The 27,156-nt window shown below is 35.5% G+C and overlaps 1 protein-coding gene and 2 long non-coding RNA genes across 3 annotated transcripts; 1 reads left to right on the top strand and 2 right to left on the bottom strand.

Annotated features, from left to right (window-relative positions):
• Positions 1-1,879: 1,879 nt before the first annotated feature.
• On the bottom strand, positions 1,880-2,942 carry LOC145163030 (uncharacterized). Its single transcript, XR_013739521.1, has 2 exons — positions 2,805-2,942; positions 1,880-2,195 (listed from the first exon to the last, which is right to left on the bottom strand). It is a non-coding gene; the product is annotated as an uncharacterized LOC145163030 (long non-coding RNA).
• Positions 2,943-3,330: 388 nt separating this feature from the next.
• Positions 3,331-5,799, top strand: LOC145167322 (uncharacterized). Its single transcript, XM_079086495.1, has 5 exons — positions 3,331-4,118; positions 4,233-4,290; positions 4,387-4,470; positions 4,556-4,691; positions 5,260-5,799. The coding sequence occupies exons 1-5, from the start codon at positions 3,404-3,406 to the stop codon at positions 5,536-5,538; spliced, it is 1,272 nt and encodes a 423-aa protein (XP_078942621.1). The 5' UTR covers positions 3,331-3,403; the 3' UTR covers positions 5,539-5,799.
• An 8,499-nt stretch (positions 5,800-14,298) lies between these two features.
• LOC145163029 (uncharacterized) lies at positions 14,299-15,101 on the bottom strand. The gene is made up of 3 exons (XR_013739520.1): positions 15,025-15,101; positions 14,665-14,928; positions 14,299-14,562 (listed from the first exon to the last, which is right to left on the bottom strand). It is a non-coding gene; the product is annotated as an uncharacterized LOC145163029 (long non-coding RNA).
• Between the last annotated feature and the right edge of the window lie 12,055 nt (positions 15,102-27,156).

Raw genomic sequence — 27,156 nt, 5'->3', positions numbered from 1 at the left:
TTATAGGATTATGCTATGTTAGTGATCTGTTAGATCGGTATCCTGGTTATAGGATGATGTTATGTTAATGATATGTGAGATCGGTATCCTGGTTATAGGATGATGCTATGTTAGTGATCTGTTAGATCGGTATCCTGGTTATAGGATGATGTTATGTAAGTGATATGTTAGATCTGTATGACTATCTGTACATGCTAGCTAGCGTATGATATTTATGCGCACATGATTGTTTGATTGGGGGTTGGGTTGAGGCGGTCATGCTTTGTGCTTTGTGCCAACATACCCAGGGCGGCCCGGATAGACTGCAGACCCGGTAAGGGCGTACTAGTCAGGCTGAAGGCCTGGCGAGCGGTCCGGATAGTCTGAAGGCCATGAGAGGCGGTTCAGACGTGCCGATGGCACGGAGAGCAGTCCAGATAGGCTGATGGCCCTGCGAGGCGGTCCATTCAGGCTGATAGCTCATTATGCATGTTGTTTGTATGATATTGTTATGGTTGTATGGCGTTGGTATTTTGGTGGAACTCACTAAGCTTCGGGCTTACAGTTGTTGATTTTGTTTCATGTACTACTGATTATCGCGGGAAGGAGAAGGCGTGATCGTGCACCTCCTTATATTTTTATGAATTGATTTTGGGATACTCTGACATGAAACTATTTTGAAAACAAATTTGTAATAATTATTGGTTTTAAATGTTTTAAAAAGTTTTAAATTGGCATGATTTTTATGGTCTACAGATATACTTACTTATCGCCTCATATAAAACAATTACATACACATTCCAAAAATAAAAAACTATCATGGCGAATGACCACATTTGGTCACATGTTTAGTGTGGCGGGTAACTGTCACGTTTTTAATCTAAAACAGTGATTACTATTTTGAAAAAAATATTACAATCGTCATATGTATAGCAAATAAAGTGTGGATAAAACTTGGCATGATTTTCAATTCTAAGCTACAGCCACATGAAAATCGAAAGTGTGGCAGGGCGATGTGTGGTCGTAGGTCATTTTTATACTAGTGTAAATTTAACATGTACTCAAATAAATTTTAATATTTAAGGGTTATAATTAATGGTTTACTGGTTAGGGTTTATGGCTTGTAACTTACATCGTATGGTCTATGGTATAAAACTTAGTGCTTATAGATTACAGTGTAGGGCTTAAGGCTCAATACATAGTCAATGTAACATTTAAGGGTTATAATAAATATGTCGTAAGCTTTAACCCCTACACCTCAATCCTAAACCCCTAGGCACAAAAATGTACCGAGAACATATTGAACTCGTCTAAATACTAACATAATTTCATTCCTTAACAATATTCGTAACAAAACATCAACGGTTAATTTACTCCATATCAAAACATCTACGAAATTGATTTTGGTAACAAGTTTTCATAGCAACATAACTATGAATTATAATTATTTATCAAAGTTGCTATGAAATTTAATTTTGTAACAAAAATCGTTTAAAAATAGCAATGAACATTCACTCCATATAAAACAAGCAACGGAAAACAAATTGTGTAGCACAATTTTGTAGGTAAATAGCTATGAATTCTACTTCCATAGCAAAGCAACTATAAAATTTTATTCCGTTGTAGATTAACCACAATATTTAATTTCATAGTAGAGTTACAACGAAAAGTATTTTCGTAAAAAAGTTTGTTGCAACCTTGCAACGAATAGTTTTTCCATAGATCGGTAGCAATATACCAACGAAGTTCGAGTCGGTAATAGTTTTCATAGCAATTTCCATGTTCGCTACCAAAAATTAATTTCATAGTAAATGTGGTAATAGTTTTCGTAGCAATTTCCATGTTCGCTACCAAAAATTAATTTCATAGTAAATGTGGTAGCAAATTAGCTATGAAACGATATTCAATAGCACGATTTGTTGCAGAATAACAACGAAAATACATTCTATAGCAACCTTCTGTAGCTATTTCGGATTTTCTTCTACTGTTACCACTAGTAAATTAAATTAAGAAAAGAAAAACCAATTTATATTGTTACATTTGGTATGTGTAGAAACAATAATACATGTATATATGTATAGGGAACACGAGGGATCTTATTTTATGTTGTGTGGTATAGAAATGAAGGATAAGAGCCAAAATTCATGTCAACTAGCCCAATCTCCCTTCTCTCTTCCAATGTAATTCATCTTCACTTCTTGAATAACATTTCCTATCTGTCATCGATTAAATTTGGTCATTAACTACCTAATATGTAAGTACCATATAATATGCAGTTATATGGTACATTTTACAAAAAATATATGTACAACAAACTCCCGTATAATATGATATAATTTGATGAGAACATTCAACGTTACTCATATAATTTCAGATTTATGCATCCAATTTTTTAGATTTCAATGAATTAATACAATAAAAAAATCTGATTTTTACATTTAACTTCATATTTCAACAAAAAAAAAATAGCATCTAATTTCATATTTCTTCATCTAATTTCAGATTTCTTCATCTAATTTCAGATTTAAGCAAAGTAATATAATAAAAAAATATGATTTATACATCTAACTTTATATTTTAACAAACAAATAACATCTAATTTTAGATTTCTTCATGTGTAATATCAAATTTCAGCACAGTAATAGTATAAAAAATTTGATTTATGCATATAATTTCATATTTCAGCAAACAACAACATCTAATTTTATATTTCAGAAAACATAGCATGTAATTTCGTATGTATTCTAGTATCAGAAAAAAGAAAGAAAAAGAAAACTTGAAGTATCAAATTAACGAAAAGAAAAAAAAAACAGAAGAAAACTTACCGGTCAATGTTGTAGTCGGAGTTGCAGAGTTGCAGGTACCAGAGGATGCACTTGCATACGACGGAGGAAGGCAATGGTGGAGGTCAGACGCAATGGAGGCAAAAGCAACAATGGAAGGTAAGAAACGAGAAGCGGTAACTTTTTACCAAACCTAGTAAAAAGTAATCAAGGAGAATCTTATACCCGAATTAATTAATAATAATAAATAAATATTGATTTTCATGTGGCATATATTATTAGGTAACGTCATAACAACATTTTTTTTCCTAAAAGGTAACAAAATAATAACTAGCGTTCAATCATAATACATGTTAATTGAATTGGGTAAACAAAACATCAAATTACTATAATGGATTAAAATATATTTACGTTTACTTCCATATGGATATAAAATTAGAAAAAAATAAATAAATAAAAAAATTAAATAAATAAATAAATATTTGGATAGAAATAATAAAAGTCATTAGTACTTTATTAGCCACCCACCTTATCATTTTGGTTTTAGTATAAATAAACACCATCTCATCCACGCTAAACCCTTACTCCAACACAACCATTGCCTTGTTGCCACCAAGACCTACCTTCCTCCTTCGTCAATCATGTGTTCTTCAAATTCGAAATTGCTGCAATCATCTGATGTTGCTACTCCGGCCACCACAGCCGTCTCCGACATCAATGGCCGCCCGGTACTTCAGCCAGCCACATCCAACCGAGTACCACCAAACGCTCCACTTTTCGAAAGACGTTCCCTCAAAAAAACCCTCTCCCTGCCAAAATCCATCTCTATGGTTCCATCCCCGACGCCACTTCACACCAAAACAAACCAACCCCCGATCTCCCCCAAACTAAAATCTCCACGGCAGCCGGCAGTCAAGCGAGGCGGTAACAGCCACAGCAACGATATGATGACTTCAAGCTCTGACAAGCTTGTACTACCCTTACCCACCAAATGTACAACCCCCAAATCCGTGATTCCGGTAAAAAAATCCAAGAAATGTACTGTTACCAGTGACCATGATCATCGTTTGCATAATTCTGTGGATACCACCACCAGCACCAGTCCTAATTCGTTGGTGGTTAAGTATTCATCGGCGGCAATTGTTGATTCTCCGGGGAGTATTGCGGCGGCAAGGAGAGAACAGGTGGCGGTGATGCAGGTTCAGAGGAAAATGAGGATCGCTCACTATGGTAGATCTAAGTCTGCTAAGTATGATAGCTGCAGCAAGCTCACATCTTACAATTTTGATCCAAATTCTCTTACTTCCGCTATAGTTAGAGATGAGAAAAGATGCAGCTTCATCACTCCTAATTCAGGTAAATTTCATTCAACTCTATATATAGTAACCCAAAAAATACATAAAATATTCTAATTTTTATTTGTTAAATTATCATTTTGTGTTAAAGTTAATACGGTTTTTTTTGTGACAGACCCGATATATGTTGCTTACCATGACCAAGAATGGGGAGTTCCAGCTCATGATGATAAGTAAGCACCCGAAACTCAACCGGTATCAAATATTAAATGTTAGTATATTTTTCAGTATAAAGTGTTTACTAACAAAATTTGGTTGTGTTTATGAAGAGTGTTATTTGAACTATTGGTTCTAACGGGTGCTCAAGTCGGATCGGATTGGACTTCTGTTCTAAAGAAAAGGCAACAATTTAGGTGTGTTTTGTGTTTTGAATCTTGAATTTATGGAACTGGTAATTAAATATTCCATAAATAATGAATCGTGTTATGTAATTTATAGGGAAGCTTTTTCGGGTTATGATCCGGAAATCGTGTCAATGTATTCGGAGAAAAAAATAACATCAATCAGCAGTGAATATGGCATCGAACTCAGTCTTGTCCGAGGTGTCGTTGACAACTCTAAATCTATTATTCAGGTACAATAATTACTCTTGTTTTTTCGTTTTTTATATAAACATAATTATGTGTAATGTCACTATAACTATAACTAAATATAAAATATATTAATTATAAAGATTATTATTTATAATTAATATTTATCACATTTAATTATATTAATATTCCTTATGATTAATACTTGGTACATATTATGTTAATATTCCTATACATTAGAAGATTCTTTGTTTTTTTATACAAGTTTTTATTCCCCAGTAAAAGTTAAGGTTGAAAATCGATGAAATTATGTATTTTTTTCTCTGTTTGTACATCTTTTATTAAACATTTTTATTATTATAATTATGTAGAATTTTTAAAATATAATATGCAATAAATAAATTGATAATATGATGTTGCAATAGAAAGCAATGAAAAGACATGCTACGCCTACATTACAAGAATTAATAAAATATGCTGTCATTTTTTTAATATAACAATCAATTGAATTAAATTAGGGTGTCTATATGGTAAAATAGAATGTCTTTTTAGTCAACCCCTAAATTAATAATGGTTTCAAATACTGTCTTAAGTTTTTTAACATTATTACAGACCAATAAAGCATTCAGATCATTCGACAACTACATATGGGGATTTGTAAACAACAAACCGATCACAACACAATACAAATCAAGTCAGAAGATGCCAGTAAAAACATCGAAATCCGAAGCCATAAGCAAAGACATGGTCAAAAGAGGATTCCGACAAGTGGGTCCCACAGTCATTCACTCGTTCATGCAAGCAGCCGGCCTCACAAACGATCATCTGACCACTTGTCCTCACCACCTACGATGCACCACTTTAGCATCGTCGACGACACTATGCCCTTAATCCATGTTAATTAAACACACTTTCTAGTTAGTGCCCTACAAATTAACATTTTATTTTATCGCTAACATGACATACAACCCTTGTTTTTGTTTTTGTTTTGGATTTGTGGTTTGTATTTGTTGATGTGGCTTATTTTCACTCATTTACTAGTGTGTATTGGAAAGGTTTAATTTATGAAGATAATTGTATAACCGATATTAACCCGATGGGTGATGTATTATTATAATAGGATTGATATGTGTGGTTTGATTGGGTGTAAAATTGATTTTGAGTTGAAATAAAGAGATTTGGATCATGTGACAACGCATGTGGAAGAATGGAATATGGAGCATGTGCTTGCCTTGGTGACCACTTGTCTGTCATTTAATCATGTTGCTTTACTTTTGTGTGGCAGCCTAGCAACGGGGACCACCAAAGTCAAATAGGAAATGCCACATTGCTATATCATTGCAAGATGTTCCATTTATTTGTTGTTATTATTATTATTTTTTTTCTAAATTAACAAATTAAACTAATTTTTATACCTTTTTTTAACAACATTTAGACAAAATTTTAATGTTTTTTAAAATTAGTAATGAACTTTGAAGGTTTGTCTAAGAAATGGTTGATGGACTATAAAATATCTACGAGATATGTGAAAAAATATTCACGATAAAAAAAAAATTAAAGTTGTGAATATAAGTATTATATGGTCACAGTTTAATGTATAATGTGTGTAAAAATTATAACACCTTAATTTTTAAAGATAAATTAAATAACAAAATAATCGTTCCAACATATCTCCGGATCTATTCTAACTATTACTATTTTCTAAATTATAGTTGAAGCAAATTAGTAAAATAAAATAAAGTCTTCAACTGAACAATTTCGAATGTTACTATTTTCTTTCTACCCTTGGTGACACACTTAGGGAACTACTGTCATTTCTAGGGAACGAGTCTCTCCGTCATGCACAACAAATATACTTACGGCTAGTTAATCAGAACGTAAGCTCTCCGCCGCGTAGTCACACCCTGGACAACTACTAATAATAAGATTGTGTAATTTATACACATGTTCCCTGTATATGTGTCACCTTCCTTTACACCCTTTAACAAGAAATAGTTAATACTTTCAACATAAATCTTTCTAGCAAAAGCAAAACCGACATGTACTTGCAAATAATTTCATAAACCACTTTTGATACAACAACCACAAAATTCATACAAAAACTCATCATATTGGCCGCTAGAACTTAACCGGAGCTTGGCGCATTACCCGCACCCTAGATTCCACCAACAAGTATTTTCTAATGCTATAATCTTAGAAAACATCCTATATATTCATTTTGGTTCCACTATCAACATATCTCGTTTCGCCAACTTATATTTAACAATCTATGTTAATGCCATTTTTTCAGATTCTTGGAGCACGTTTAATCCCTTGTGAGAGATGAAATGACTATAATGTCATTTTCAATTTATTTTTCATTTTTTTTATATTTTGATTATTTTTAATTAAATTTAATATATATATTTCTCTTTTGTTTTGCTAGAGAAAACTTACACACCACCACCTGAAAATGGTGCACCATCAGAAACCCTCTTGACTACCGCCATTGACCACCATCACATTTCCTTTCATTTGTTCACGTCCGACGATTACCACCTCCGTCGAAGATGTGAAACATTGTGGGAAAAAACATCTGAAACCCTTGAGCATTCATTGCCATCTGCTTCCTCGATCTTCTTCCCAAACAGAGCAGAGAAACACAAAACACACAAAAACACCTTATATGTCTGCTAATACGAGAGAGAGAGAGAGAGAGAGAGAGAGAGAGAGGTCGCTATCACCACCTGTGCACTAGGGTTTTGAAAAATAGGGGAGCTGTAATTACGAAAGTAGATCAACAGAAGATGTGTGGTTTCAAATCTAGCATTTTGGGGGTTTCATGATGGATTTCACTTTGGGACTTTCAGATTGAGCATCACCACCACCAATAATCAGAGGTGGTGAGACGAGTTTGGAACCTGCAAATCCGATGGTGGTGATGTATCATAACCAACGTTGAGCGGCGATGATGTATTGGAGCAAAGTCACCTCATCTCGATCTTCTGTTGTAATGGGAAAATCCATCACCAGAAAGATATGGAGAACACATCTCATATCTTTCATTCTTCTCTCGAATCCTTCAAGAACTTGTTGAGATTTTGCAAATCTAAAACTGTTTTTGAAGTTCATGAAGTTGAAGTTGAAATCTTGCTTGAAGTTAAAAGCTGAAATCATTGTACTTTTTGAAGACATGTGATGGTGGAGATAGGATCATCGGAGAAGCATAGGGTTTACAACATATTTCTTTATTAAAGATAATAAATAATTATCTTTTATAATAAAAAAATCAATAAATAATAAAAAAGTAACAAATAAATAGAAAAGAAATCAAAAAGAGAAATAATTAAGGGCAAACTTGTCTTTTATGTCCGAATGGATGAAACGTAAAACTTTTAACTTTTAACCGAGAGACGGTCCGAGTTAATTTTTGAAAATAGTAAATTACAGTTTTGGTCCCAGTGAGTTGGTCATATTCTCACTTTTAGTCAAATCTTTGAAAATTTGACAAAATACATCTTTGTGGTTTAAAAAAATTGCACTGACATCCTCAGCCCATTTAAAAAGACCATTTTAGCCTTACTTTTTTTTTTGTTTGTTTTCGAGTTATATGGTTTCCAATTACCCATTATATAACTTGAAACTCGTTTTCGAATTTCGGTTATCCTAGCTATTAATCCTATTAAAAAAAAATTATACCTAATCAATGTTAACTAGGGAAGAACCCCGCGTTGCGGGGTTGGACACGCCAAAGAATTTGAAAAAAAAACAGGAAGATTTTATTGAGTTACATTGTAAAGAGCTATGTTACCTATATATGAAAATCGCAACAAATAACAATCTACTTTCGTGTGCCACCACCAAGTGAATGTCCAAGAATCTGAAAAAAAAATACAAAAGGTTTAGGTAGTAATTAAATAATTTTTTTTGCTATGATGATAGGACTGTAAGAAGTACAAATTAAAAAAAATGGTTAGTAATTAACAGAGGAGGGTTGGTGGTAACATCTGTTAGTACTGGTATTAAAGAACCTACAAATGGTAGCTATAAAGCTTGAGTTTATTCATCTGCAAAAGGGGCTATATAAAGCCAAACAATAAAGAAAAAGTCTAAGGTGTACCCACGTAGTACACAGGCTAAACACGTGGCTAAGAAAGAATCAAAAGCTAATCCCTTATACATCGGGAATGCTAAACATAACAAAGACTTATTCAAAAACTAATAATTTCCTAACAAATCCTCCCTTAAACTAAACTGCTAGTCCAGTAGTTAGTTTATATCATGACTGGAACGAAGCCCAAGCAAGTCTTTCATCTTCAAAAACAACTCCAACTTTAGAGGTTTTGTCATTCCATCTGCTAACTGATCTTCTGTGCGACAATATGCCATATTGATTACATCATCCTGGATCAAATCTCGAAGAAAGTGAAATCGTACGTGAATATGTTTGCTCCTCCCATGCATGATTGGATTTTTAGACAACTTGATTGTGGAATTATTATCACAGAAGATGGTACACTTTCGTTGACTAGCTCCAAGTCTTTCAAGAATTCTTATCATCCATACACTCTGACATGCACATGCGGCTGCTGCAATAAATTCAGCTTCAGTTGTTGATAGGCTTACAACAGGTTGCTTCTTTGAACTCCAAGACACAGCTCCTGAACTTAGTTTGAAGACATAACCTGAAGTGCTTTTCATATCATCAAGATCATCTGCATAACTTGAATCACTAAAGCCTACCAATGTTTCTTTCCCTTTTCTTTCATATAGAATTCCCAAATCTGATGTTCCTTGCAAGTATCGAAATACCCTTTTTATAGCCGCATTGTGTTGCTCAGTAGGCGATTCCATGAACCTGCTCAGTAAGCTTACTACATACATGATATATGGCCTTGTAGCTGTTAGATACATGAGAATTCCAATCTTTTGTTTGTAGACTGTTGCATCTACCTTTTTTTCCCCATTATTACCCTTTGTGAGTTTGCAACCTTGAACAATTGGATTCTTCACTGAATTGTAGTTGATCATTTGAAACCTTTCTAATACTTCCTTAACATACTTTGATTGGCTGATGAATATCCCTATTGCATTCTGAACTACTTCCACACCTAAGAAATATTTCATCAGACCAAGGTCTGTCATTTCAAATTCATGCATCATTGATCTTTTGAATGCCTCAAACATTTCAACATTGTTACATGTAAATATCAGATCATCTACATATAGGCTAACAATGAGTAATTCTCCATTCTTACCAGTTTTGACAAACAAAGTGGGCTCACTCGAACATTTTTCAAAACCCGTGTTCAAGAAATAAGACTCTATCTTACTGAACCAAGCCCATGGGGCTTGTTTTAGCCCATATAATGCCTTTTTTAATCGATACACCTCTCTTTCTGCTCTCGGAACTACATAGCCTTGTGGTTACTCTACATAAACCTTTTCATTAATTTCCCCATGTAAAAAGGCGCTTTTTACGTCAAGTTGGTAGACTTGCCAATTTCTGCTTGCAGCTAGGGCGAGAATCATTCTGATGGTGTCCCAACGAGCAACAGGTGCAAATACTTCAGTATAATCAATGCCAGCTTGTTGTGAGTACCCCTTTGCGACTAGTCGTGCCTTATGTTTATCTACATCTCCCTTTTCATTCAACTTTGTTTTAAAAACCAATTAAACCCCAATCATTTTAGCACCCTTTGGCAGGTCAATGAGCTCCCACGTTTCATTTTTCTTTATAGCCTTCATTTCTAGATCCATAGCTTCTCTCCATTTGGCATGTGTGGATGCTTCTTCATAACTGGTTGGATCATTTCTGATAGCAAGCATTACTAAATGTTGTAGTTCCTCATCATCAGATAGCCCTTCTCCACTTACAAAGTCATCCATGTATGGTGGTTGTCTTCTGATCCTCCCTTGAACTAGACTTGCACTAACTGGACTTTCATTTACTGGACTTGAAACATTTGAGCTTGAGGCACTTGAACTTCTGGTTGAATTATTATTGCTTGGACTTTCATCATGATTCTGTTCATCTTCATTGTGCCCCTGTATCTCCTCATCAGGTGTATGATCATCTTGTTCTTCATCATCTTCCCACCTTAAGACCATATTTGTTGTTTCTGTCTGTTTCCAGATCCATTGCTTCTCTTCATCAAAGACCACATCATGACTTGTCACAATTTTCTTTGAGTTTGGATCATACATTCGGTAGCCCTTTGATTCTTGACTAACTCCCATAAACACACATGTAAAGCTTTTGTTATCAAGCTTTTTACGATTCACATCAGGAATGTGGACGTGACCAACACACCCAAATATCTTGAAATATTCTACTGATGGTCTGAATCCGCTCCAGGCCTCTTCTGGTGTTTTATCTTTTACTGCTACTGTAGGACATCTGTTCAATACATGGACAACCCAGTTAACAACCTCAGGTCAGAACTCCAATGGAACCTTCTTATCATTCAACATACACCTAACCATGTTCATTAGTGTGCGATTTCTTCTTTCCGCCACACCGTTCTGTTGTGGTGAATAGGCAGCAGTGAGCTGTCTACGGATACCATTTGTGGCACAAAAATCATTAAAGGCGGAGGATGTAAACTCTCCACCTCGGTCGGTACGAAGGCAGCCAATAGAACAACTTATCTCCTTTTCAACCATGTTTTTAAATTTCTTAAACAACTCAAAAACCTCTGACTTTTCATTTAGAAAGTAGACCCACATCTTCCTGCTATAGTCATCGATAAGGGTAAGAACATACCTTTTCTGACTGTTTGATGTAGGGGTAATCGGACCACAGATGTCTGAGTGTATCAGCTGTAATGGTTGAGTGGCTCTCCAAGCACTTGATCTCTGAAACTTATCACGACTTTGCTTTCCCTCAACACATTTGGTGCATAACTTGGAGCTCGCTTTCAAGATGGGTAAGCCATTAACCATCTTCTTGTAAGCTAAGGTTCGTAACCCCTTCATGTGGAGGTGACCAAATCTTCTATGCCATAGACGCGTTATTGAGTCTGATGTTGCTTGAAGACACCGTGTAATTGGCTTGTTGGTGGCAAGCATGTATGCAAACAATATAAACATGCGATTTGTCGACATGTTTGATTTCATAATAAGTCCATTGACTTTATGAAATATTTTACACGTATTGTCTTGAATTAAAATTGCCAACTGTTTTTCTTGAAGCTGCCCAATACTCAATAAGTTGTTTTGCAATTCTGGAATGTAAAATACCTCGCTAATGTTATGCTTCCTGCCATCCACTTCGATTCGAATGTTCCCCTTTCCCATAACAGTCATCCTTGAGCCATTTCCTAGTCTGACCGAATGCCTGTAAGACTTGTCTAGTTCAACGAACCAACTTATGTCTCCGCTCATGTGATTACTACAACCCGAATCAAGAAACCATATTGCTTCTCTGTGTGAGTTATGCGTTTCAACATACGACATAAGCAACATTTCTTCATCTTCATTAAAGGTTGTCTGGCTGGCGTAATGTGCCGATTGATCTGGACATTCATATGCAAAATGTCCTAATTTATGACAATTATAACATTCAATTGTGGATTTGTCAAAGCTTCTTCCTCGTCCTCTTCCCCTTCCTCTATAGTTGCCACGTCCTCTACCCCTTGGAGAAGACTTGAACTCTTCTCTTCCTACTGAACTTTGATCAGCGGTGACGACCTTTAGGGCTTGCTCTTCTTCCTCTTTTCCTTGCATACGTTGTTCATGAACAAGTAGACTTCCATGGAGTTCATTAATACTCAACCTTTTCAGATCATGAGATTATTCAATAGAGCAGACAACATAGTTAAATCTTGGGGTCATTGACCTTAAGATTTTCCCCACCACTACACTTGAATCCATATTTTCTCCACTGATCTTCATTTTGTTAACCACAGCAAGCGTTCTTGACAAGTAGCTATCAACTTTCTCTCCTTCCTTCATGCTTAGCAGTTCGTACTCTCTTTTCAGGGCTTGAAGTTGTGCTTGTTGGACTTTAGAGGAGCCCTGATATGTCTGTTGCATGGCATCCCAAATCTGTTTGGACGTATCATCTTCCACAATTGTCTCCAATACTTCTCGAGGAATAGATTGGTATAAGTAATTCTTTATCTTCAGGTCTTTCAACTTGTGTGTATGAATTTGAGTTTGATTTCCACCTGCAGGCACTCCATGCTCAACAATACTCCAGTATTCCTTGGAAAGCAGAAAATTCTTCATGAGTTTTGCCCACTGAAGATAGTACCCATCGAACATCGGAATATTTGGAGCATTGAACTTCACGGTGGTTTCTTCTTCCATCCTTTTCAATCTCTCCTTCTCTCGTGTTTACCGCTCTTGATTAATCTCTCTTGCTCTCGTGTTTATCACTCTCGGATCAGGCCTCGTGATAGCTCTGATACCACTGTTAGTACTAGTATTAAAGAACCCACAAATGGTAGCTATAAAGCTTGAGTTTATTCATCTGCAAAAGGGGCTATATAAAGCCAAACAATAAAGAAAAAGTCTAAGGTGTACCCACGTAGTACACAGGCTAAACACGTGGCTAAGAAAGAATCAAAAGCTAATCCCTTATACATCGGGAATGCTAAACAGAACAAAGATTTATTCAAAAACATCTTCAGGGACTAAACATGCAGCTTTTGCCAAACACGGAGACCATCTATGTAAAAATTCCAAGCTTTGGACTACGGTGCAGAGATGTGCAAACCACATAGAACAAAACTGTAATTTAGCCTACTCGTAATATTTTCAAAAGTTGGACGTAAATTGCAGAACAGTGCAAGCCACAGGGATAGAAAGTGTAAAATAGAATTAAAAACTACAGGGACCAAAACTGTAATTTGGAATTAAATACTACACGGACCGGTAATTTCCAAAATAAAAAACTACATCTGTTTAACAATAGAACCTTGAAACTTGGTAAACAATTTTTTTTAGTTTGCATAACATCTAATGCCAAACGTGATAAAATTTTAAAAAATATTTAAGTTGCACTACGTAAAAGCATTGTTTCAAGTTGATAATTTAAAAAATCAAACTTAATATGTTTATATAAAAATGGAATGGTATCCACCACACAAATGCTTCATATGATTGACCTTGAACTTCAGTGACGGAGCTTGAACATACGAGTTGGGGGCCGAAACTAAAATATATATAAATTTTGAAGAACAGGGGGGCCACAGTGAATTTTTTTTGTTTTGGGTCTAATATGTAAAGTTTTTAATAGTAATGGACTAATTCTAAAAAAAAAACAGGGGGTCACCACCCCCCCTCGCCCTTAATAAGATCCGTCCATGCTGGCTTGAACATCAAGATATTAGCAGAAAACTTTATACAACAATGAGCAAAGAAAATCCAGTTTGAAATTTCTTTGCCACCTGTTTTTGCTCCATCCACCCCCATCCAGTTGAGTAACCAGATGGTATACCACCATTGATGAAATGGTTACTTTAAAATATTCTGCCCAAGAAAATTAAAATTTATAAAATAAAATTTCCTTTAATCTTATTAAATATTGAATAGAACAAAAAAAAAGACCAAACATAAAAAAAGAAACAACCAAAACAAAAAAGATTACACCTGAACATAATTTATAAGCCAACTTAAGCCACCTCGAAATGGGCTATAAATGATAATAACTCTTAGATGCTTACCTACATAATATATGAGATACATAGCACAAAATAAAATTGTGGATGTAAATTAAACCTACAATAGTATTTCAAGTGTCCATCAAACAGAGTATGAAACTTAACCACATTCAGCTCAAGATTCAAGAACCATAAAGGACTGAAACATGTAAAATTCTAAAAACTTAAACGACATTCCAACATACCTGCACCAAATCATAACTGACCGTACAATAGGGTATCTCATTGTCCTGTTCAAATCAAAAATTACTCAGTTGCAGGCCTAAACCTAAAAACACAGAATCAGATGAAATAAATTAAACATTGGCGTCGATAGGTCTAGCATGAAATAAAAACTTTAGAACTGGGTCAGATTAAAAAAAAATGGTACCTGAAACTGATTGTCACTTTTACATGCAGAAATCATGGAAAATACGAAATCCTCCAGAACTTGAAGTACATCATCGTTACATGGGGAATGCAAGCATACAGAGAAATTACATAATTCAAGAAAATCAAAATAAAATATAATCAACTAATGAATAAGGTAAAATAAAATGGAATGACTACTTTAATTGGGTTAGGCATTTCAGCGAACGCCTTATGGGCATGCATGTGATAGGGTTCAATTTTATAATCGGTTTCCATCCACAACCTGCAAATATGAGCAATCAAATCAACTTCCAAATAAAACAGACAGACGATCTTAAACTACGTGAAATACTTAGAAAACGAAGTAAGAAAATCAAACCTACAACTGACGAATTTAGGTCGCGTAAGAATCCGTTCTGTAACTGTAGAAAATTAAAAAATCTTGTATTGAAAACTAGGGGTGAGCATTTGGACCGGTGGACCGGACCAGACCGTTTTTTTGGACCCCTGGGCCGGTTCTCGGTTATAGGAATCCATCAAAACCGGTTCGGTTTTTTTCTCGGTCCGGTCCAGTTTTTACCGGGTTTAGAACCGGTTGGACCCGATTTAAAAAAAATGTAATCTGTGAAAATTTTTAAAAAATCATAACTCATTCGTTTTAAGTCGGATTGACACGCAGTTTTCCAACGTTTAATTTACACTTTGTAGATGAATTTAGACTATAAATTTGTTGATTTTGGTACTATATTCAATGAGCTACAGTTTTTCAAAGTTGAGCTATCAAAGCTGAAAAATTTCAGCTTTTCAGCAACATTTTTAAAATTTTGTAATCTGTGAAAATTTGTAAACAACCATAACTCATTCGTTTTAAGACGGATTGACACGCGGTTTTTTCCAACGTTTAATTTACAGTTTGTAGATGAATTTAGACTATAATTTTGTTGATTTTGGTATTATATTCAATGAGTTACAGTCTTTCAAAGTTGAGCTATCAAAGCTGAAAAATTTCAGCTTTTCAGCAAGATTTTTAAAATTTTGTAATCTGTGAAATTTTTTAAACAACCATAACTAATTCGTTTTAAGTTGGATTGACCTACAGTTTTTTTTTCCAACATTTAGTTTACAGTTTGTAGATGAATTTAGACTATAATTTTATTGATTTTGGTCACTGAGTTACAATCCTTCAAAGTTGAGGTATCAAAGCTGAAATATTTCAACTTTCTAACTATTATTTTAGACTATAATTCTGAATGTTACTTATCTTTGACAGATAAATCATATGAAAAGGATCTTGGTGAAATTGATTTATATGTTAGTTTCTTTTATTTGGAAAATTAATTTTGTAAGTTATAATTGATGGGTTTTGAGCACTACATCATTCCTATGGTGTACATGCAAACCCTAAAGCTTTGGTTCTAGTTTGTCTAATGAAAATGCAATAATCATCCAAAGCTCATAAACCCTAGATCTAGCATACAATAATCAATATTATCATAATAAAGGATTTAGATCTTAGCTTTGATAGTTATGTAGCAATAACAATCTATTCCTTCTTGTAATTGGCTTCTGAAAGCTTAGTGCCTCAAATGTTGCACCTCTAATGGAGTCACAAACACCATGAGCAACAAGATGACGTAGGAAAATGAGGAGGAGCACCAAAAACGACCAAGAACCCTTAGGGATTACTTCCACACATTTTTGGGGACTTAGGGGTTCCTTATATAGTAAGTGTGACAACCCGAAAATTTTTGGCTTGTAAGTTCAGCCATTCAATCCAACCGAGTGTCAGACTCGTTTCTGCTATCTTTTAGCCTTGTTTAGAGTATGTTTAAGGGTTCAAAGCTCAGTACATTCAAGCATTGGGTATAGGATTGAATTGCGTAAGTTCTTCGCGTCGAAATCGAGCCGAACACTCCATTAGAGGGAGTGTACTGCCGTACACATGAGTGTACAGCCGTACACACTTGTGTGTGCAGCCGTACACCCATGTTGGCCGTACACCCCCTCCATAAGAGTGATATCCCTTCATTCCTAAGCCATTTCTTCAGTTTCCAAGTCAAGAACTCGAGTTTTCTCTCAACTATCATCAAGCTTTTCACCCCGATCTTCAAGAATGTAAGCCTTTCTTCCGTTTTGATTTGTTGTTATCCTTCTTAACCTAGTAACACCCTTTGATTTCATCCACGGAAATCATCTTTTGACTAGATCTTCAAATCTTCATCCATTTCACCAAGAAAACCAAGAACACACACTTGTTCTTGGTGATTGTGAACCCTCTTGAGCCTCCAAATCGTAAGTACTCCTTCCCTATGCTTACAACATGTTAGTGTCACACCCCCAAACCTGAACGGCGGAAACATTCGGGGGCGGAGGACGTCATGTACAGTATCATAACAAATGTAAAATAGTAATCAAAACAACAACAACCATTGTATTGATAATAAAGTGTTTACATTGAATACATAAAGTAGATAGTGTGATTTCAAAAGTAGATGACCAAAACAAAGACTTGAAGCTACTATGCTCCATCTTCTTGACACTTGTACGACTACCTGCTTATTAGATTCCTGAGAATACAAGTGATTTGGAAAGTGTATCAACATTTAAGTTGGTGAGTTCATAAGTATTTGATTTAGAAGGTAAGTTTATTGTTTCTTGAAAATGTTCGTATGATATTACAGAAAATCCTATATTTTCTTAATAGCTTGAAGTGTAGCCCTTAGCATTGATGGCAAAATATATTTGATCCTTACGTTTAAAGAGTGATATATGATACTTTGAATTTGTATATGAAAAGTGACCAATGTTAGTTCCTACTGTGATTACTTAGTGCATATAAGTTATATAAACTCAAAGACTTGAACCGGCAGTCGATTGTGTGAATCTGCCCTAAGTCCACAACCAAACAAGGAACAGGAGATAAGGCAGAAATCAAACATTCCACTGTCTATCAAATCTTCATTTTATATAACCCAAACATATCTACCAACTAGTCGTATCAATATGTAACTATATGTATATGTTTCCAGAAAATCCGATATTTTCTCATAAAAGGAGTTATGAATCTTTGTTTGTATAGAATGAAGGTGTCGAACTAGGAAAAACCTATATTTTCCTAACAGTGGAGAGTAGTCTCAAATGTCCAAGACTATGATTTTGTAAGTAAATATGTCATACTTAAAATAATGAGGCATAGTTTTATTAGTAAATAAAACTATAAGAAGTTTGTAATTTGACGCAGGAAAAACCTATATTTTCCTAACAATGAGGAGTAGTCTCAAATGTCCAAGACTATGATTTGTAAGTAAATATGTCATACTTAGTTCGGTATCTTGTAGTTTTATTAATAAGTAAAACTAAATGAAGATGTGTTTACCCTGAGTTTTGAATGTGTTGATAATAACCTATCATGATTACCTAGTTCCTACGAATTATATATAACTAAGATTTGAACCGGCAGTCGATTGGGTGAATATGCCCTAAGTCCACAACCAAACAAGGAACAGGAAATGAGGCGGAAATCATACATTCCACTGTCTATCAAGTAAAAGCCATATATAACCCTAATGTAAATACGAAGTAATCATATAGTTATTATCCCTTTGAGGTTGATTGAGTTACGTATTACTAAGAGTCATTGTTTCCGTGTTGTGAGTTCCTATAACCATGCTAATATGACGGATATCCTTACTGTAAATGACATTTGTCACCCCGGGTCGACTGTAGCTAACAGTCAAGGAGCGGGATTGTCAGTCCCGTATAGATCTATACACAAATTCATGCTCTCCATCCAGGAGACTCTGGTTATAAGTGATGGACTTTCGTTTATTACTAAACAAAGCCGCTGTCTCATAGATGATTCGCTAACAATAAGTTCACTAGTAATATATGAAAAACCTTTTAGTAAATAAAAATAACGATTTTTATTTATGACCTTGTACGATAGAAAAAGTGGATTGATTTGTAAAGTTTAATCAATATAATTTATATGATTTTGTATGAAAAGATTATCCTTTCGACGGTGTTAATAACAACATAATGATGAGATATATTTACTTGTAACTACATGGTGTTATAGTTGAAATGGTTAGCCTTGATATAATGTAGTATGCAAACGTATAAATAAAATGTATTTCATTTATAAAACATATTGTATCCCATAAGGGTAAAGTTGTGTTGTGAGGTGTTTTGCATGTTAACAATTTCCATATGATAGTTATAAAAGCAACATGAAAGGTATAGCAAAAGATTGATGTTTTCACTCGGGATTAACCGGGTGTTTACTTGTATTCCCCCCCCCCCCTATAAAACATATAAAAAGTTTAGAAAAGTGTAGGGGGTATGAACTCACCTGATAGAAGTGGTGAGTTGAAGAAGGCGAGACTAAAGTCGGGCAGTACTTCGACTGGAAAGAAGCAAGTTCCTCGGGAACTTCGGGACTTTGAGCCTTGCGTCGTGTGCTAGGGTTGTTATCGGGGCTTCGGGGTGGTCTCGGGATGCTTAACACAGAGTAGAAGTGGGAGAGAGAATAGGAATGAGCAGCCAAACTCGAAAGGCTTCAATTTCTATATATAGGCTAAAAATCAAAGTTCACGTCGTGAGTTTTGCCAATTCACGTCGTGAGTTTGTCCCGATTCGTCATGGAATGCGTCATCTGTCAAGTGGCTCTGAAATGGTCAGTCAGACTGTTCACGTCGTGAACTCTGAAAAATCTGACACAGCGTTGAAACTCGTGCCTCGAACTTCAGAAATTTATATCTTTCGCATACGAGCTCCGTTTTTGACGTTCTTTATATCGAAGCGTAGGTGAGATTATTCTCTACAACTCTCGTTTAGACTCCGTTGGCTAATTTTGACTTTATTTTTAATATATTATCAATATATTATTTTTAGTAGGCCTAGACAGGAAAACTCTGTTAGAAATCCATAACTTCTTCGTCCGATGTCCGTTTTCGTCAGACTTTTTACCGTTGTAATACCATTGATGAGATATTCGATTCTCGTTTAGGTCATGTTGGCAAAAAGTCGCTCGATCTCGATTTCGAGTTTTTAGCTGTCTACTGCTATGTCCGAAACTTCGAAAAATCATAACTTCCTCATATGAAGTCAGATTTGGGCGTTCTTTTTATGTATGTTCACGGTTTTGGGATATCTACGACTTTCATTTAGACACCTAAGGTTGAAAAGTATTTTATTGAAATTTCTCGTTTTATGCTTAACAGTGTTTTACCGGTATTGTCGCGTATCTTCGATCAGTCATAACTTCTTCGTTATAACTCGGATTTTAGTGTTCTTTATATTTTTGGAAACCTATTTACGATATCTACCACTTAGAATACTCAATTATGGTTACTAAACAAATTTATTTTTGACCTAATTTTCCTGGTGTTACATTATCCCCCTGTTAGAGAGAATTTCGTCCCGAAATTTACATTTTAAAGTGAGAATGGATTTGGGAGTTGGAGTTGGGTTCATCATTACAGATAGAAAGGGTTTCGTAGTTGTCGGTTACTACGAAGGGTCTTCCCTTAGCACATGGAGCTGGTATGGTGAGGACCAAGCCCATCCATGTCGAATGGCGATGTCGGAACTTCTCCTTGTAACAGTTGTTAAGATGATTAGGAAAAAGTGTTCGTTAACGCGATAGTGCATTCTACGTATGTGTTTTCAGTGCATTTTAGTTTATCCTTGTTATTACTACTGCGAAAATTGTACTTCGTTTAGCGATTGTTTGGACGTGAAAGTAATTTATAACTACTTTTTATTCGGTACTAGATTTTAGTAAAAAGTTAAGCTTTATATATATTTTACTGGGAAAAGCATACCGTTGTTCATAGGGGTTCCGGCGTAGTCTCTCCGGCGGTGATCATTAGTATTCTTCCATCTCTGCCAGAGTTCCTTGTTGTTGGACAATCCCTCTGGAAGTGTCCAGTTTCGCCACACCTGTAACAGCCAGGAATCTGCGAGATAGGTTGTGCCGGTACTCTACAGAAACGAGTAGTGTGTCCCTTCCTATTGCAGTTCTTGCAATGCATCCTCCGACAAGCTCCTGTGTGATGAAAGTTACACTTATTGCATTTCGGATGGTTCCCAGCATATCGACTAGTAGGTGCTGGATTGGTAGATGTTGTGGTAGCATGAACAACCACTATTTGTTGTCTTTTCGAGGCTTCTTGTGTTTTTGGTCCCTCTTCCTCATTCCACGACTTCCGCTTATAGTCGTCCACTTTTGTTAGCTCAGGAGTGGGGGTCATCATGCCTTGGCGGACTTCATGGTCGATGAGTCTCTGGGCCAAGCGTTTAACGCTATCGAAAGTAGTTGGGTTTGAAGCTAATACATGTCCTTGAATCTGAGGAGATAGTCCCCAGATGTATCTCTCTACTTTCTTGTTTTCCGGGGTAACCATCTCGGGGCATAGTGCTGCTAGGTCACTGAATCTATCAGTATATGCCAATATATCAGAGCTTGTCATAGTAAGGTTCCACAGTTCTTGCTCTAGCTTCTGTATCTCGCCCCTTGGGCAGTACTCTTCTATCATCATTGCTTTCAGGCCTTCCCAGCCTATTGAATTTGCCATTGTGAGTGTTAGTGACTTGACATGGCTATTCCACCATGTAAGGGCCCTGTCTGAGAAGGTGCATGCAGCAAACTTAACTTTGCTTCCTTCCGGGCACGTACATATCTCGAATACCGATTCTGCTTTTTCGAACCATTGCATCAGAGTAATGACTCCCCCGCTTCCACTAAAGGATTTGGGTTTGCAGTTCATGAAGTCTTTGTATGTACACTCCCTAGAGTGTCCGTGGCTATTTCCGAAGTTAAAGTTGTTAGTACCACTTCCCGCCCACTGGCACCATTCGCATGAATTTGAGTCATGACAGTTGCTACAGCGGCAGTTATGACAGCCTGGAACGCAACAGGATCAAACTGTGGTGGAGGCGGTGGTGGATTTGTTGACACGTTGCTATTACACCTGTTATATCTACGAGGAGGCATCCTTCTGTTAGAAGATGAAAGGTTGGTAAGATATTGGCAGTGGTTATAAGTCGAATGTCATAAGAACTTGGCTATCTTAGCTTTGAATGCATCATGATTCGAAAGTGTTTTGCAAACAATTCATAACAGAGGTTTATATATAAAATAAACTTATGAATTTTTGATATTGAATATCCTTAATTGAAATTCCGTGATTCGATTTACTGTTATTTGTCATGTCGGAAAAAGCATTAAGCATAACACGTAGTGTGAGTAGTGTAATCACTAACTCACTAGGTTATATTAGTTATTAGTATGACGCATCAGGTCCTTGATGATTTCTCTATTTCTTTGATCCTCGTCTGTTCCCTTCTCGGGATTCTCTTTATGAGTCACTTTTTAATCTTCCTTGACTCCTCTGTTGACTGATGTAATGGAGTGGTTATATCTAACTATGTTGTTGTGCGAGAATGGGGATGTTAAAGAATATTAATAGTTTTTATGGTGATCCTCATTGGGTCCTCCTATAATTATGCAGCATACACCAATTGTATATAATTGAGATTAAATAGACTTTCGATTAAGTGATCCTACCCTAAAACCACAACCAAACAAGGAACAGGTAGTAGAGTGAAGATCACTACTTCTAAGTCTATGAAATCTTAATTATATATAACCTTGGAGCATACACTCCGCAATTATAGACCTGCCAGCAAGGGTCTTTTAGTTTTCACATAAGGTATCTTATTGTACTTAAAATACTTCTATAGTATTTTTAACTTTATGTTTGGTTCCCTAGTTTCTTTGTATGAAAAGTTTGGTAAGTTTTAGACCTTGTTGCAACACCACGACCATTCCTAGGCATATGCTAATCATCTCTCGAATGAATATAGTTGATCAGGTTATATTCATCCCAGACCTGATTATATATTCCAAGGCCTACTCGTGCTATTCAACAATCTTAATACTTTTGTTTTGTTTTAATTATGATACTTTCTTTGTATATATGTTCGCGTGTATACTTTTACAAAAATATTTTTATATTTAAAAGTATAACTCTTGGTAAGAGTGTTTTAGTCCCATTGTATTTATAGTTGTATATCTTTTATAAGTTGATATACTTAGTTCACTATAAACAATGCTCTGATACCAATCTGTCACACCCCCAAACCTGAACGGCGGAAACATTCGGGGGCGGAGGACGTCATGTACAGTATCATAACAAATGTAAAATAGTAATCAAAGCAACAACAACCACTGTATAGATAATAAAGTGTTTACATTGAATACATAAAGTAGATAGTGTGATTTCAAAAGTAGATGACCAAAACAAAGACTTGAAGCTACTATGCTCCATCTTCTTGACACTTGTACGACTACCTGCTTATTAGATTCCTGAGAATACAAGTGATTTGGAAAGTGTATCAACATTTAAGTTGGTGAGTTCATAAGTATTTGATTTAGAAGGTAAGTTTATTGTTTCTTGAAAATGTTCGTATGATATTACAAAAAATCCTATATTTTCTTAATAGCTTGAAGTGTAGCCCTTAGCATTGATGGCAAAATATAGTTGATCCTTACGTTTAAAGAGTGATATATGATACTTTGAATTTGTATATGAAAAGTGACCAATGTTAGTTCCTACTGTGATTACTTAGTGCATATAAGTTATATAAACTCAAAGACTTGAACCGACAGTCGATTGGGTGAATCTACCCTAAGTCCACAACCAAACAAGGAACAGGAGATAAGGCAGAAATCAAACATTCCACTGTCTATCAAATCTTCATTTTATATAACCCAAACATATCCACCAAGTAGTCGTATCAATATGTAACTATATGTATATGTTTCCAGAAAATCCGATATTTTCTCATAAAAGGAGTTATGAATCTTTGTTTGTATAGAATGAAGGTGTCGAACCAGGAAAAACCTATATTTTCCTAACAGTGGAGAGTAGTCTCAAATGTCCAAGACTATGATTTTGTAAGTAAATATGTCATACTTAAAATAATGAGGCATAGTTTTATTAGTAAACAAAACTATAAGAAGTTTGTAATTTGACGCAGGAAAAACCTATATTTTCCTAACAATGAGGAGTAGTCTCAAATGTCCAAGACTATGATTTGTAAGTAAATATGTCATACTTAGTTCGGTATCTTGTAGTTTTATTAATAAGTAAAACTAATTGAAGATGTGTTTACCCTGAGTTTTGAATGTGTTGATAATACCCTATCATGATTACCTAGTTCCTACGAATTATATATAACTAAGATTTGAACCGGCAGTCGATTGGGTGAATATGCCCTAAGTCCACAACCAAACAAGGAACAGGAAATGAGGCGGAAATCATACATTCCATTGTCTATCAAGTAAAAGCCATATATAACCCTAATGTAAATACGAAGTAATCATATAGTTATTATCCCTTTGAGGTTGATTGAGTTGCGTATTACTAAGAGTCATTGTTTCCGCGTTGTGAGTTCCTATAACCATGCTAATATGACGGATATCCTTACTGTAAATGACATTTGTCACCCTGGGTCGACTGTAGCTAACAGTCAAGGTGCGGGATTGTTAGTCCCGTATAGATCTATACAAAAATTCACGCTCTCCATCCAGGAGACTCTGGTTATAAGTGATGGACTTTCGTTTATTACTAAACAAAGCCGCTGTCTCACAGATGATTCGCTAACAATAAGTTCACTAGTAATATATGAAAAACCTTTTAGTAAATAAAAATAACGATTTTTATTTATGACCTTGTACGATAGAAAAAGTGGATTGATTTGTAAAGTTTAATCAATATAATTTATATGATTTTGTATGAAAAGATTATCCTTTCGACGGTGTTAATAACAACATAATGATGAGATATATTTACTTGTAACTACATGGTGTTATAGTTGAAATGGTTAGCCTTGATATAATGTAGTATGCAAACGTATAAATATAATGTATTTCATTTATAAAACATATTGTATGCCATAAGGGTAAAGTTGTGTTGTGAGGTGTTTTGCATGTTAACAATTTCCATATGATAGTTATAAAAGCAACATGAAAGGTATAGCAAAAGATTGATGTTTTCACTCGGGATTAACCGGGTGTTTACTTGTATTCCCCCCCCCTATAAAACATATAAAAAGTTTAGAAAAGTGTAGGGGTATGAACTCACCTGATAGAAGTGGTGAGTTGAAGAAGGCGAGACTAAAGTCGGGCAGTACTTCGACTGGAAAGAAGCAAGTTCCTCGGGAACTTCGGGACTTCGAGCCTTGCGTCGTGTGCTAGGGTTGTTATCGGGGATTCGGGGTGGTCTCGGGATGCTTAACACAAAGTAGAAGTGGGAGAGAGAATACGAATGAGCAGCCAAACTCGAAAGGCTTCAATTTCTATATATAGGCTAAAAATCGAAGTTCACGTCGTGAGTTTTGCCAATTCACGTCGTGAGTTTGTCCCGATTCGTCATGGCATGCGTCATCCGTCAAGTGGCTCTGAAATGGTCAGTCAGACTGTTCACGTCTTGAATTTTAGTGTTCACGTCGTGAACTCTGAAAAATCTGACACAGCGTTGAAACTCGTGCCTCGAACTTCAGAAATTCATATCTATCGCATACGAGCTCCGTTTTCGACGTTCTTTATATCCAAGCGTAGGTGATATTATGATCTACAACTCTCGTTTAGACTCCGTTGGCTAATTTTGACTTTATTTTTAATATATTATCAATATATTATTTTTAGTAGGCCGGGACAGGAAAACTCTGTTAGAAATCCATAACTTCTTCGTCCGATGTCCGTTTTCGTCAGACTTTTTACCGTTGTAATACCATTGATGAGATCTTCGATTCTCGTTTAGGTTATGTTGGCAAAAAGTCGCTCGACCTCGATTTCGAGTTTTTAGCTGTTTACTGCTATGTCCGAAACTTCGAAAAATCATAACTTCCTCATATGAGGTCAGATTTGGGTGTTCTTTTTATGTATGTTCACGGTTTTGGGATATCTACGACTTTCATTTAGACACCTAAGGTTGAAAAGTATTTTATTGAAATTTCTCGTTTTATGCTTAACAGTGTTTTACCGGTATTGTCGCGTATCTTCGATCAGTCATAACTTCTTCGTTATAACTCGGATTTTAGTGTTCTTTATATTTTTGGAAACCTAGTTACGATATCTACCACTTAGAATACTCAATTATGATTACTGAACAAATTTATTTTTGACCTAATTTTGTTGGTGTTACAGTTAGGAACACTAGATTAACACCCTAAAAACAACCAAAACTTAAGATCATAAGGAGTGTACAGCCGTACACCCATGTGTGGCTGTACACCCCTCAAAACACCCCTAAAGGGGCTCCAAAATGCAATTCTAGCTTCAACACTTGATGAGCAATTGTCCCACAAGCTTCCCTATCATTAAAAGACACTTTTGTACACTTGTTACCATGAGTGTACGGCCGTACACCCATGCCCGCACACTCCATTTTGTTGCCGTACACTCCCCTTAGATGAATCACATGTGATTCTAACACTTGGTCCAAGTGTTTCATAGTCCCTAAAGGTGTTTCCTTGTATGTGGTTGCTTCTAAACACCATTTTCATGCCAATATATGCCATTATATGTCATTTAGGACTCGTTTGTGTCTCGGGACTTCATTCGTGGAACTTCTCATGCTTACACGCATATTCGTTTAAATCACCCACATAAGGTGAGTTCATACCCCTATCATCAATCTTTTAAACTGTTTTAAATGCTTTTAAGGGGGGGGGGGGAATACAAGTTGAACACAATGATAATTGTGTAAATGTTTGTTATAAACATCTTTCAAAAGATTACTTATGTCTTTTATAAGTGATCAAAACATTTCAAAAACTCTTTTTAAGTTATGTTACTTTATAGTTTATAAAACTCCGTTTTTAAAGTACAATCATAACTTAGTAGATAAATGAGTCTTTTCAATAACAGTTCAAGTAAACATAGTAGTAAACTATAGTAGGTATAGTTTAGGGGTTCAGTTCATACTAGATGCTAGAACATACTATAAAGACAATCAGGGAGGTAAATATAATACACGATAACATAGAGATCATACTATAAAGAGAAACAGGGAGGTAGATACAATACGCGATAACATAGAGAACATGCTATAAAGAGAAACAGGGAGGAAGATACAATACAATAGAGAGACACAGTATACACTATACACTATAACAAAAAGAACATAATAAATGCTATAGCAGAAGAACAATACATGATCTAATTATACCAATAATCACTAACTCATTGTTCTAAACAAAAGGTGATAGTAAATTAGGTATACATGATCATATAACTTTAATGTGAATTTACACGGCCTAGCAATTTGTTTGCGGAAGTGGCGTTTGGTCCCCAAAATCTCTTGCAGGGAGAGCGTATAGTATGGGTACTATTCATCACATTATGACCTTAATAAAACAAACATGTTTTAAGGTAATCAGTACGTCAGGATGTCAATTCAAAAGACAACTAAGTACTTACATTTTCCCATTACTTTCATAT

This window comes from Lactuca virosa, chromosome 3 (assembly GCF_052849685.1).
Source record: "Lactuca virosa cultivar CGN04683 chromosome 3, Lactuca_virosa_CGN04683_v6, whole genome shotgun sequence".
Taxonomy (NCBI): Eukaryota; Viridiplantae; Streptophyta; class Magnoliopsida; order Asterales; family Asteraceae; genus Lactuca; species Lactuca virosa.
The sequence above is the reverse complement of the archived record's forward strand: the minus strand, read 5'-3'. Positions and strand labels throughout refer to the sequence as shown.

What these genes read in the sequence shown, in the direction of transcription:
- LOC145167322 (XM_079086495.1), top strand. Translation starts at nt 3,404, where the DNA reads ATGTGTTCTTCAAATTCGAAATTGCTGCAATCATCTGATGTTGCTACT. An exon ending in AAGAAAAGGCAACAATTTAG is followed by an intron (nt 4,471 to 4,555) that starts GTGTGTTTTGTG and finishes TGTAATTTATAG; the next exon opens with GGAAGCTTTTTCGGGTTATG. An exon ending in ACTCTAAATCTATTATTCAG is followed by an intron (nt 4,692 to 5,259) that starts GTACAATAATTA and finishes ACATTATTACAG; the next exon opens with ACCAATAAAGCATTCAGATC.